The 13,846-nt window shown below is 42.2% G+C and overlaps 1 protein-coding gene across 5 annotated transcripts in view; it reads right to left on the reverse strand.

Annotated features, from left to right (window-relative positions):
- The window catches only part of CCSER1 (coiled-coil serine rich protein 1), a 740,630-nt gene that overhangs the window by 377,023 nt on the left and 349,761 nt on the right, over positions 1 to 13,846 (reverse strand). For all 5 annotated transcript variants that reach the window (XM_081206994.1, XM_081206993.1, XM_081206995.1 and 2 more), the window contains one exon: positions 1,516 to 1,593. In XM_081206994.1, the coding sequence (XP_081063120.1) occupies positions 1,516 to 1,593 (78 nt within the window). The remainder of the gene's footprint in view (positions 1 to 1,515; positions 1,594 to 13,846) is intronic.

The following is a 13,846-nucleotide window of genomic DNA, read 5'->3' on the forward strand; positions in this document are numbered from 1 at the left end:
GTCTTCTTCAAAGGAACAGATGCCAACAAATCACCACCTTCTCATAAGTTATTCTTTATATAAAGTCACTCTTTATATATATTCGTGACATTGACTTGAGGACCATAGTCGAGATGAAGCTAAACAAACATACAGAAGGCATGTCACCTTGAATTCCATGATGGAAGAATGGAGGGATAAGGGAAACCTAGGTTGTACATACATGCATACTATGTGCCTGTCAGGTACCTAGGTTCAGGTGGTAAGGTCCATGCCCCAATGGCTGGAAAGGTAACAAGTACCCTAAAATTGAAGTTATAAAAAAGCAGTCATCCAGAAGAATCAGTGTCAAATTCCCAAAGGGACAGCTTAGTGCAGGGATGGGGAATCTGTGGCGCCCTGAATGTTGTTGTACTTCAACTCCTATTGGTGCTTGTCAACATGAACAATTGTCAGGGAAGATAAAAGCTGTAGTCCAATGCCATCTGGAGGACCACAGATTCTCTAGTCTAGTCTGTCACCACCAAGTCATCCAGAACCTGGAGTGATAAAGCAGGCAATGGCACAGGAGTGACTTCAGAGCAATGTGTTTCAAAGAGAGCCAGTGTGGCATAATGGTTAGAGAGTTGAGCTAGGACCTGAGAGAGCAGGGTTCGAATCCCCACTCAGTCATGAAGTGCGGCCAGTCATTATCTCTTAGCCTGACCTATCTCCCAAGGTTGTTGTGAGAATGAAATGGGGAGGAGGAGAACCGTGTACACCACCTTGAAATCCTTGGAGGATAATGGTGGTAAATAAATGTAAGGAATAAATAAATAATAATAATAAATAAAGAGGACTGTGGTCTATAAGGTTTGTACTTGACTTGAACCACTTGCAAACCCCATCTGCAAGCAGCAACCCTGGTGCCAGAGGGAATAGAGAGAAATGTCGTCAGGGTGACAGAAGTACTTTTGGATAGTATGATGGCTTCAGCAGATGTCATAAAATAATAATTGTGGGCCATGCATTATGCCATGTTCACCTAACATGCCCTATTGACAAAGTGGAGACATAACCCAGGGCTGTTTGGCTGATCAGGAAGAATAAAGGTTTTTGATTAGGATGTCTCTGCTCGCACAGTAGTTTTACAAGGTGCAGCTATTCCTGTAGATAAGAGAAGCAGCTTCCTCTCTGGATGTAGAGAAGGATAGATGCCTCACCACAACAGCCATACACACACACCCATCTGCTTGCTGATCAGGCAAACAGAAGTTTTAAAAGATGCCAATACATACTGATTAAAAGCAAACTTAAGGAAATTGAGATCCAGGGTTTAAGATCCTGGAGTCTTAAACAGGGCTTAAAGTTTTGCCTAACATTAATGTCTCACCAAGAGTGCAAATCTGCTTCCAGGATATCCTTTGCCGTTCTGTATATCAGTCAACTCCTCATGATTTTTGCAAGCATGCAATTATAGCCAGGGTACTTGGAAGCATGCACCTGTTTAAGTCAAATACCCCAAGTATCATTGACTCTGTGATGAAAGCTATTTACCTTGAATGGCAACGGTTCTTCAGTAAGTGGGCTGACAGGAAGCGAGTTGGTACTGCTTGCAGGACTCATATCTGCACTCTACAATAAAAAGCAAAATAAAATCTAGATTAGCCTGTGACAAATCCACTGTTTAAGTGCTTGGTGAAGCTGTGGTACTTTGACCAGGAGAGCACCCCATCTATTACAATGAAGAGAAAATGAATAATGATACAAAAAAACTGTAACCGAAGCAAGCATTCTACTTTGAGCATTTTTCTTGGTGCATTTTAACACCATCTGGAGTAGCAAATAAGGAGCAACACTATCCTAACCATATCTACTCAGAGGTAAGTCCTATTGAATTCAGTGGGTTTTGCTCCCACTTAAGTAGGGTTAGGATTGCAGCCTAAGATCTTCAAAGTTAAGTACTGAAAAACACAAGCTAATAAGCACCTTTAGCAAATACAATAGAAACATTTTGTTCCCCTTAATGGCCCATCACCCAGGCAATCACCTCATCAGGAAGCTAGCCTGGCTTATATTTTAACACTTGCTGGATCCAAGGGTTGGAAGGGTCTTGGCAAACAGCCTACTCCCCCCTCCCCCACCTCACAACAATATAATATAAAAATATATAAATGTAATATATGGAACGAGGGCAAACTTCAGGATCCTGCTTCTTACTTGTGGGGGTATAAGGGGGATGACTGACAAGCATCAGGCCTGATGTTTTAATTTGTGGCCTAGCTGGCAGTGTCAAGCACAAGATGTGGATGGTAGATCACACACTGAGTATATCAGCAGTTCCCCACTCTTTCAGAAAATAGAAACCAAGGATGGGAAGCCTGTGCCCCTTCAGAGGTTGTTGGACCCCACTCCCACTATGCCCAGCCAGCATAGTCAAAGGTCAGGAATTATAGGAGTTGTAGTCCAGTAACAACTGGAGGGTCACAGGTTCTGCATCCCTGATATAAACTGTATGTGAAAACTTATTGCCTCTCGCTCCAACTCATAAAACTGGATTGTTCAAGCTGTGACCCTATTTTTCTAAACAGAGAGGGCACGACAGCCACCCTAGATAATTGTACTATAAAATATGTGCAGTCTTGTGAACATCACTCCCAAAGATAGAGCCAATTTTGTTTGTGGTAACTGCTTTTCAACAAGAGTCTACAGTGCTATGATAGCTGCCAGACACCAACTTCCCTCAAGATTGCCATCAAAAATTATTGATCCAAGAAGTTAATACTGGCAGAAAATATCTTCAGTGGATATTAGAAGCAAGAGAACAAATAAATCCTGATAACTAAAGAAAGGAGAAGACAATCTGTGTATTTTATAGCTATTTAAAGAGAGGAAGTGCATTTCCAACTTATTTTCAGGGTGATTGCTTCAACTGTATTGTTGGTCATTTAGTTCAATATAAGTTCACAGCCTGGAAGTTGAGTACAGCAAGCAGATGGGATATGACTGAATAAATATTTCAGAATTTTAGACTTTTTAAGGAACAGTAAAAGAGCCAGTCACAATTCTCTTGCGTTCTTGCGCCATATATTTATTTTAGTGCAGGGAGAAATCCTCTCATTTGTATACCATGCAAGTTTTGTATGGGCTTTTTGGGATAGTTAGGAAATGGGGTCGTTCCATTTTCACGGATACATTTAAACACATCTGCTGAGTACTGGGACCTGATCAATGGTAACTTATAACCATACTGATCTTGATAAGAATTTCTTCATGAAAGCTTATGGGACAACTCCACAGTAAACACCTTAAGGTTTGCAAAGTAATGCACTTGTTAATAAAACACTACACAGCAAATGATTTGTGATATCTATTCATTTTTCTATGCATAATATGCTACAGAAGGATCTGGGCAATGACTAATAAAATTGTAAGTTGCCCAATATTCACAGAGAAGGGTGTCATCCATAGCCTGGTGTAAGAACCCTTAATTCTGTACAGGAGCTAAATATCACGTGCAAATGTCTAACATGCTGACATTCATTGAGAACATATTTAAGTAATACAAAATTCAGACTTGAAGCCTCCATAGCTAAATAAGTTAAAATGACCTGTCAAAAGTGGTTCCATACTGAAATTACAAAAGTCCTTTGGAGAGTAGATGAAGCAGTGAGAATAATTGCAGTCACAACATTTAAAACGTGCAAAATGGCTCATTAAAGCTTTAGTGGAATACATGGCAACCTAAGCAAGTTAATTCTGTTCTGAATAACCTCTACTCTACATTTCTTTCTTGTCTTAAAATGCAGGGACATTACTCCTGGCAAACAGAAATATATAAGAAGTTCAATCCCAAACTTGAAAAATGAAAACAGAAGAAAATGTATATATTATATGCATGAGTGCATGCCTACACAATTTGCAGTACAGCAGTGTGGTATAAAGGTAAACACAGAGTAATATATAGAGATATATAATTATAGATATACAGAGAGACAGAGTACAAGAGCACAGAAATACACACACCAGGTATTCTGGAATGTGCTATAAAATTTATATTCAGATGCAAGATTTTCAGCACTGATTCTTACTCAAAAGTATATTACACTTATTTCAACCTTATCACAATGCAGCATGAAACTTGCAACACATTTTTGCAGTCCCAGGTGTCCAGACACCTCAAAGTGTAGAGCAGCTGCTCCTTGCCAATAAAATGAAGACCACCAGGCACACAGATTGCAGTCACTTTTCCACTTCCCACACAGAAGACCTGCTTATCATGGAGTTAAGAGCCATCAGGTAGAGTCTGGCATCTTGCACCATTTTCCCACCCACCTGCAGCCCACCCAGGCTGAATACCGGTCTCAGGAGGTTGTTCCCCACACATACAGTGGTGCCCCGCAAGACGAATGCCTCGCAAGACGGAAAACTCACTAGACGAAAGAGTTTTCCGTTTTGGAGGTGCTTCGCAAAATGAATTTCCTATGGGCTTGCTTTGCAAGACGACAATGTCTTGCGAGTTCCTGCTTTTTTTTCCCTTCCCCCCCCTTTTTCTAAGCCGCTAAGCTACTTATCAGCTGATCCGCTCAGCAGATAAGCCGCTAAAAGCCGCTAATAGTGCTAATCCGCTAATCCTTCAATGGGCTTGCTTCGCAAGACGAAAAAACCACTAGACGAAGAGAATCACAGAACGGGTTCTTTTCGTCTTGCGAGGCACCACTGTATGTATAAAGAAACATTTTCCAGTGCAGAGACAATTAAAAATGTGGGAGGAAATAGTAATAGCTATGTGTTGAGGGATATGAATTAACATACATCTTCACAGCTGTAAGCCTGAATTTGAGGAAGGCCCTAAAATAATGCAAATCTTTATTTAAAGTTAGTCCCAAGGTGGCTAACGAAAGGTAATTGACTAATTTAAAATTATTGCAAGCCACTCTAAGTAAGTATATAGACACTAGAAGAGCAGGATACATGTATATATAAATCAATGAATAGGGCCCAACGGATAGGGCTTGGTCTTTTGGGGGGTAGCTGAGGGCTCAGGTATGCTGGCACTGCAGCCCAGCCTCAGTTTGCCATGGTTGAAGTGGGAAAAGATTGTTGTTGAGATAAGAAGGAAGCTGTCAAAGCCCAGCTGCTGTGAATCCCTACTTAAGACTCCTTGGCACCATATAACAGGGATGGAAAATATGTACCCTTTCACTTAATTCCATGCAGAAGGAGAGAGGAGCTTGGAGGGAGGGCAAGGTGGGAAGAATGGGACGGGCATCTAAAATGGGTAGAGAAAGGAAGGCGAAGTGGGAGGGACCCTTCTGTAAGTGGTCAGTTCAGACCTCTGGCAAGAGATAGCTGTCTTTCTCATTGCAGATTTGGAGATGGCATGGGATGTGTGGGGGGAGAGGTGAGAGAGGAAATCCGCTTGAATTTGTGATGATCCGTGCACTGGGGTAGTGTGGGGATATGGCAACAGGGGAGAGGAGGGAAGCCTCCCCACCCCTCCTTTAGAGGGTGGTGTAATCTTATGCTTTGTGTTTGACTTGTGCCACGCTGCCCAAACTCCTGGCAACAACTTGGGACTCATGTCACAATCCTGAAATGCATTTAAAGCACATGGCTTCCCCCATAGGATCCTGGCAAGCATAGTTAGTGAAGGGTGCTGGGAATTGTAGCTCTCTGAGGGGCACAACACAGTCCCCAGTATTATTTGGGGAAAGTCATGAGCTTTAAATGCATGGTGTGTGGCTAGAGACTGCCTCTGCCAATAACAACCTATCCACAGCTAGAGGCCAGTAGAGGAGGCCCTGTTATCATTTGGGGAAGCACAACTCATTTTGTGTGCATTTTTCAAGGATTCTGTGCATTTTTAGGATGCCTTCTGAAATTGTAGGATATCTTATTCATGTCTATGTTGTTGTTGTTTTTTAAAAATATATATTATGTTTCTTGTATTGTTCCTTTTGTTACTACACAGTTCACATTTGTGGCCATTTCTTAAAAAAAAAAAAGAAGCACAACAAAATGAATAATAAACTTAAAGCAACTAATCAATATTATTTCCTTCACTATGTAGTTCTTGCTGGTATGGAGGTGGCAGCTTCAGACTCCCCCCCCCCCCCCCGGCTCCAAGATCATAGCACAAGCAGAAGATCTCACTGGTCTCCAAGACCCAGGAGCTGTGCAGGTGCAAAACATCTTCCTTCATTTAAATTGCCAGGCTTATAGTTTTGATTTATGTGATGGTGGTTTGCGGTAATGGCTGGTGGCTAATGCAACACACACACAAAATGACTAATGTGTACTTCTTGTGCCTTACAAAGGAGAGGTAGGCTCCATTACAGACCTTCCACTGATGGAATAAATGTGAACTGCCCAGAGGCGACTCTAATTATTATAGGGAATTGGGGATGGCTCCGAGCACTATAGACTAGTGCTTTGGATCTCTTTTAAAGCAGACACCAATCAAACTTCTTTGGGGAAAACTGAATCAAGACCTATCTTGGCATCATAGCTGATTTAAGTAAGCCAACTAGAGTGGGACAATCCTTTTAAATGATCGTTATACTTAAAATTTCTGGCATGAGCTAATGACTTAATGTAGAGCACAGGAGAAATTAACACTAAACAACAGGTGCATGCTGAGCGAATGTGTATCAAACATTTCTTCTGGAATCAAACGTGCTTTCAGCTATGTTGAACTGAAAATAATAAAATAAAGATCAGTAGGAAGCTAACCAGGCTCTAATTTACATTGCTTATAAATTATTATTGATGACTCAGTGTAGGAGTTACCATTTGGAGAAAAAGTGACTGATGTGTTTTTAATAAACATAATCAGTTAGTCAGAGACACTATTGGATTGCTGTAAAACACTGTTACATTTAGAAGCCGACAGTGACGGACAGGATTAATACGAAAAGGCATAGATGTCACTTTTTGCCACATGCTCAGGAAACCCATGTTTTTCCACTCAAAAATACCATATTGCCTGGATAAGCAATTGAGCTATTTATAGAAGCTCTCGTGCTAGAATCAATTAGCTTTTTACTAGCCACAACTGTTATATGTTTATAGGAAACACACAGACAGTCTTACTGAGGATATAAGAAAGTGACTACGAAGCAAAACAGTAGTGATGTTTGGTAATTTTATGACTGGACTTTTGGAGGCATATCTTTGTAGCTGGAAATGCATATTACTTCACTTTATTTACTCCTAAATGTGGTAAGGTAGCCCTGATGCATTTAGGGTTCCTGCTGTTTATCATGTTGAACAGGGCCAAGATGCCTGCCCCCAAAGTCCTGTCCTAGCTGAAACAAGCTGCTTCCCAAGACAAACTCCATCTTCTTATGCTTTCTTCTCACACCATTCTGGCAATGTCTGAAGGCAGGAAATGCCCTGGGAGAAATCAATGATGCAGTTCTTTCTTCTTCTTTGGTGATCACTCGTAGCCGAGTATGATTGTCTTCCATGGAAACGCTATTAACAGTGATTCCGTAAGTGACGGTGGAGGCCAATTCTGGATCCACACGTCCTTCCACAGTGGGGACATAAGTGAGGGGACACAGTGAGGGTTTGCAAAACGTGTATTCCTCTTAGCTCTTTTCTCCTTTTTGCCCTGAATTCGTGCTTATTCAAAGTCCACAACATCTTTGGTAAAGGCTGTTCTCTAATTGGAGTGCTCATAGGCCAATCTTTCCCAGTCATCAGTGCTTATACTACTTTTTTTTTTTTAGATTTGCCTTGAGAGGATCTTTAAACCTCTTTTGTTGTCCACTGGTATTTCGCTTTCCATTCTTAAGTTGGGAATAGAGTAGTTGCTTTGGAAGATGATAATCAGGCATTCGAACAACATGACCAGTCCAACAAGGTTGATGTTGAAGAATCATTGCTTCAACACTGGTGATCTTTACTTCTTCCACTACACTGACATTACAGTGGTACTTCAGGTTACATACGTTTCAGGTTACATACACTTCAGGTTACAGACTCCGCTAACCCAGAAATAGTGCTTCAGGTTAAGAACTTTGCTTCAGGTTGAGAACAGAAACCATGCTCCAGCGGCGCAGCAGCAGCAGAAGGCCCCATTAGCCGAAGTGGTGCTTCAGGTTAAGAACAGTTTCAGGTTAAGTATGGACCTCCAGAACAAATTAAGTACTTAACCCGAGGTACCACTGTATTTTGCCTGTCTTCCCAAGTGATGTGCACTGGACAGTGAGGTGGGGTGATAGCGCTCACCTGATCTCTTGTCAATTGCATCACTGTTGCTTCAAGGAGGAAGAGAGGTGAGGCGGCAGCGAGGTTGCTAAGGCAGGAGCACTGGAAGGAGCACCCTATTGCCTCCACTGGGGCATTTGCACAGTGCCAACCTTGCTGCTGCCTTGCCACCAGAAGCTAAACATCAGCAAAGCAACTGACTGGAGGTGAAGATAGCACAGTTGCACCACAGCATCATCTTCTACTGGCCCCTAAATTGGTGGGGCAAGTTAGTGTGAGAAGTAACCAGATTATAAGCCTCCCCAACCCCTGTTGTGCAGTTAGCAGAGCAGTGTGAAATGGAGCTGCAGGAAGTAGCAACCACTTCACTCACATAAAAATTACCCTGAGGCAGAAGAGGCCTAGAAATGGAGTATGTGAGCTGGAGGTTTCTTGCCTGTGATATATCAACTTGATTAACACCATTCCATGCATCTTTTTTTCATTCATGCATTGTATAAATTCTTCAAGAGACTCAAAGGTAATCACCATGTCAGCAGCTAAGTTTTCAAGATATTGTACGGATATGAGAACTCATGCAAGTAAATGAAGGATTCCTGCGGTTGCATTTGACGTTCACAGCTTGAGTCTCCAATTTCCGACACTGTCCCTAATATCTCACCTTCTCAAAGCTGTCTACATAGAAAGGAAACTGAATTACCACTGTTTCAGAAACTCTCACATTATTCCTCTGAACATGTAATTGCCACAGAACCCATTACTGCTAGTTAAAGTCTTATTCAAAATTTGACAGAACCACTCATACCACTTATGAAGTTGAAGGAAAGATCTCTTTCTCTCTCTCTCAATTAATAACTTGAATTCTACACAATCAGAATTTTTAAAAATAAAATAAACAAAAGTGGTTCTAGGCCTCCAGAACTGTGTAGAAACATTTCAGGTTTTATCATCGTCTATAGCCAATGGTCATCACAATATAAACATAAATCACTTATGTGTAGACTACAGAAGGGGGGGGGGGAGAGAGAAAAAGAAAAAAAGAAAACCATCAGTCCAATAAGACAGGGGTAAACCCTAAGGATACAAATGAACAGGATTGAAAACATTTATTTAGCTTAAATTTCCCCTCAACATTTAGTACTAGTATGATTCAGAAAGGCCTTATTTTCAGGGTTGAGTGAATCATTGGATTGGTGTCTGGGCATTTCACAAGTACAAGCAATAGCAGGAGGGTTCACACAACCCCTCTGAGACACTAAAATGATATGTAAGTGGGTGGCACCAGTTAGCCCAATCTTTTATCTGCCGATACTAACAGCTTTCAGTACATGGGAGAGGGCATGTGAGATCACCACTAATTCTTCCTTAAACCAGGCTTTGGAGGCCAGTGGTTGAACATTTTGGGGCCCAAATGGGATCCCCTCAAGTCTTCACAGGACTTGATAGATGAGCTCTGGATCATCCCACACTTCCTACAACCATTACAATTTGTGTGTGTGTGTGTATTTAACATATGGAATAAATCCCGGGGAATTCCATTCTTACCTGAATGCTCTTCCAGAGGAAAAGAGGGGAACCTGCCCCGTTGTATATCGGGGGGGGGTATGTGGAGAGAGTCTCCTCCTTTAAATTCCTGGGAGTTTCCCTTAGTGAGGACCTCACTTGGAAAATCAACGTAACTCAGGTGGTCAGAAAGGCCCAACAGAGACTCCATTTCCTCAGGGTCTTGCAAAAGAATAATGTTAAACAACAATTGATGAACTCCTTTTACCGGTCCACAATAGAAAGTGTCGTTTCATATTGTATCACAGTGTGGTATGCTGGCCTGACAGCCACGGACAGAAAGTCTCTACAAAGGGTGGTGAATACAGATCATGATATCATGGGCTGTCCCTTGAGTCCGCTAAATGACATTGCAAGGGATCGTTGCCTTAGGAGAGCGAGAAAAATTCTCAGGGATGATTCACACCCTGGCCATCACCTCTTTAATCTTCTACCCTTGGGCAGGAGATATAGAAGTATAATCAGCCATACCAACAGGTTAAAAAATAGCTTCTATCCGTGGGCTGTTAGGCTGTTGAATGGGAAATAACATAGCGAAATTGACTTGGGAGGTGGTGTGATGTTCGATAAGCACACAGAGTGCAACGAGACTGAGTGTTTTGGGGGCGGGGAGGGAGGCTCATTAATTTCATTGTACACAGGTTGTACAACGACAATAAAGGTATTATTACAAGAGGCTTCCAAACGTTGTTGACTGTGGCTTGAGATCAGGACTGGCCCCAAGACATTTGGCACCTGAGGCGAACCACAAAATGGCACCTCCCCTGCCAGTTGAAATGAGAGAGGGGACTGAAGAATGAAAGGGGAGAGTGAAGATCAGCCTTGAAACGATAGAGGAACAGAATGAGAGGGGAGGAAATGGCGCTGGAGGAGGGCGGGATGGAAGAGAAGGTAACAGGCCGATTTGCTGCCCCTTCTGCTGCTGTCCAGATCTGCCACCCGAGGCAGCTGCCTCGCCTTGCTTCATGGCCAGACCAGCCCTGCTTGAGTGACAGAAGCAGACAGGAAACTCTTAATTCAAAATCCAAAAGAAAACAGAAGCCATGGTATAACTGCACACATTCTTCTGTAATTATTTACAGAGCATAGTCATTCTTATTCTAATATATTCCCAGGAGCCAAACAGTAATAGAGGAAATAGATTAATGAATAAAAATTGCACATTTGACCATTATTCCTGAAATTTTACATTGTACTACCCCCCCCCAACTGCAGATCACATTTTTACACTTTATATATATTATTATGTTTTTTTGCAAGTATTGTGGCATGTAAAAAATATGAAATATTTGGCATTAAGCTAAATTTATCACAACAGTGTTCTATTGGTGTGGATAAAATTAGGAGAGAGTTATTAACTATTCTCCTCCCGCAATTAACTCTGAAACTACGCTATAATAAAGAATGTTTCAAACTTCAAAATAAATCCCTGAAAAGCATAATTATCACTAAGTTTAAAATTGTACAGCTTGCAATTTCTGTCAGTGATTTCTCGGAAAACACTCCCCATCCCACGCCTAAAAATAAACAAACTCATTATGTTAATCTAAGGGATTAAAAGCCCGCTTTCCCCCTGGTAAGTCATACCAAAAAGACCTTCATTAAGAAACTTTTCTCAAATGTATTGCAGAGGAATGTGTTTCTGAGGCTCTTTAAAAATCCATTAATAACTTAGAAGTTTCTGTATTGTGTTTACCGCTTGTCACTGGAGCTATAATTTTTAATTAATTGAGCAACCTTAAAGCTGGCTGAGGGGGTTGGAAGCAATGCTAAGTGCTGCTCTGCCATCCAAGGCCATCCAAATTACAAGCTTGGTGGATCAGGGGAATGTCCTGGACGTAGCGTATCTTGGTTTCAGCAAGGCTTTTGACAAAGTCCCTCATGATAGCCTTGCAGAAAAGGTTCCCGCTCTACAATTCTATGATTATATGCAATTGGTTTCTAGAGTGACTAGCACATAAACAGAGACAGACAACAGCACATATAACTGACTAAACCACTTGGAGGTCTAGTCTGGCATAGAAAGGTAAAGGGACCCCTGACCATTAGGTCTAGTCGTGGCCAACTCTGGGGTTGCGGCGCTCATCTCGCTTTACTGGCCGAGGGAGCCAGTGTACAGCTTCCAGGTCATGTGGCCAGCATGACTAAGCTGCTTCTGGAGAACCAGAGCAGCACACGGAAATGCCGTTTACCTTCCCGCCGGAGCGGTACCTATTTATCTACTTGCACTTTGACGTGCTTCCAAACTGCTAGGTTGGCAGGAGCAGGGACCGAGCAACAGGAGCTCACCCCGTTGCAGGGATTCGAACCGCTGACCTTCTGATTGGCAAGTCCTAGGCTCTGTGGTTTAACCCACAGTGCCACCCGTATCCCTTAGTTGGGCATATAGTGGTATATAAATTAATTTAATTAATTAATTTACATTAATAGAAAATCATACTGCAGAAATATAGTGAGTCTCAATTCTTTTATATGTTATGCACCAGCCTGAAGATGACGAGTGAGACCTCGTCGAAACGTCGCCTAGACACCCCAACTCTTACACGGGAAGACACCCGAAGACACCAAAACCTGCATTCCTATACCCGTGAAAATCTACGAAAGCAAATAAAATATTTTTGTATAGTTGGTTTGCTTTTTAAAGCAGCAACACATAAGTGGCTCAGACTTGAGCAGGTGTTTGCCGCAAGAGGCAATCCAATGCAAGCTAAGCTGGGTTCAGCTGGAACTGCCAAAATCCATGTATAAATCTGCTTTAAACGGTTTCCTCCTCCATCCCTACTCTCATGCCTCTCTATCTGTATCCAACCAATGCTTCATGTTCTACCTGCAGTTATATTATTTTTATTTTTCTCTGTACACTGTTTTATGAGGGCTTAGGTCTGTAGAGCGACTAATACCTGCAACAAACAAACAAATGTTGAAGCTTCCTTAGAATTTATTCTATGAAATGGCATGTGAGGGTTCCCCCCCCCCCCACATTATTTCCTCTGAATTTAAAAGCACTGTGACACTTTGAAAATAATTTGTCAGAATGCCAATGAGGTCTTATAGCATATTAGACCCACACATATTCATTTGCAGAAAACAAGGCTACTGCTGCTGTGCCTTATTTACAGACTTCCTCGTGTCAGGGCATCTGGGACCTGAGCTATGAAACCCATTTCATAAGAGCTGCCTAGGATTGTGTAAGATCTGGCCACACAGTACAAACTTCAAACAGAAAAGGGAACAGGCATGTGCAACATCAGACTCCCTAATTGTCAAACTGTGTGAAACGTCAGCACTGGTCTGGTTACCTGCTTTTGCCTAGCAGAACGAAACCCGTTGGCTGCTGTAGTCAAGGCCTGGGCTCAGCACTTGCTCTGTTGCATTGGTTCTACTGCAGTGACACACAGCAACAGCCTGTTCCTGTATTGCTTCAGAGTCCTGTGTCTGTGAATTAATGACCATTTGCTTCAAGCCTTTCCACTTCTACCGAGTTTGACTGGTTCAGTGGCCTTTGTTGTGGTTTATTTCTGATCAGTATTTCAAACTATCACAGTTTTGAAAGTTGTCAGCAACTATTGCATCTGTTGCATCTAGTAGGCTAATGCCCCAAGCACCTTCTCAATTTGTTCTTTTTCGACCTCTGAGAGTGCAATAGATAAATGGCAATGCCCTGTTCCAGTATAGATTGAACTGAGCCACATGCAACAATACCTCTCCCAATCCAGCCCATAGGCGTGGAGGAAAGCAATGTTGTTTGTGCCTGTCCTGCCTCCAGCATTCTGGGAAGTCTGCCAGTTCCATGGGAGCTTGAGGTTCACATGGAAGTGGGTTGTGTCTGGTCAAAGTCAAGCAGAGGAGACAAGAAGAGGGCCTTGGACAGCTCCAAGTGGGTCTTGTTGGTTGAATTAAAGCCAACTGATGCCTGTGTGGTAGCTCCACCTCCCTGGAATTGACTGGATGAAAGACCCTAAAATTATTTTCTACTTTTCTAGTGAGTCTAGAGAGATAAAGTGGGAACCCATCCTCTAAGTCAGAGGATAGTTGCACATCTGTGTCTTTCAGTAAAGAGCGTTTCTAATAAGATACTGATGGTTCTCCCTTGAGGAAACATGTCCTC

The sequence above is a fragment of the Podarcis bocagei genome (assembly GCF_964188305.1).
Source record: "Podarcis bocagei genome assembly, chromosome: 9".
Classification (NCBI taxonomy): Eukaryota; Metazoa; Chordata; class Lepidosauria; order Squamata; family Lacertidae; genus Podarcis; species Podarcis bocagei.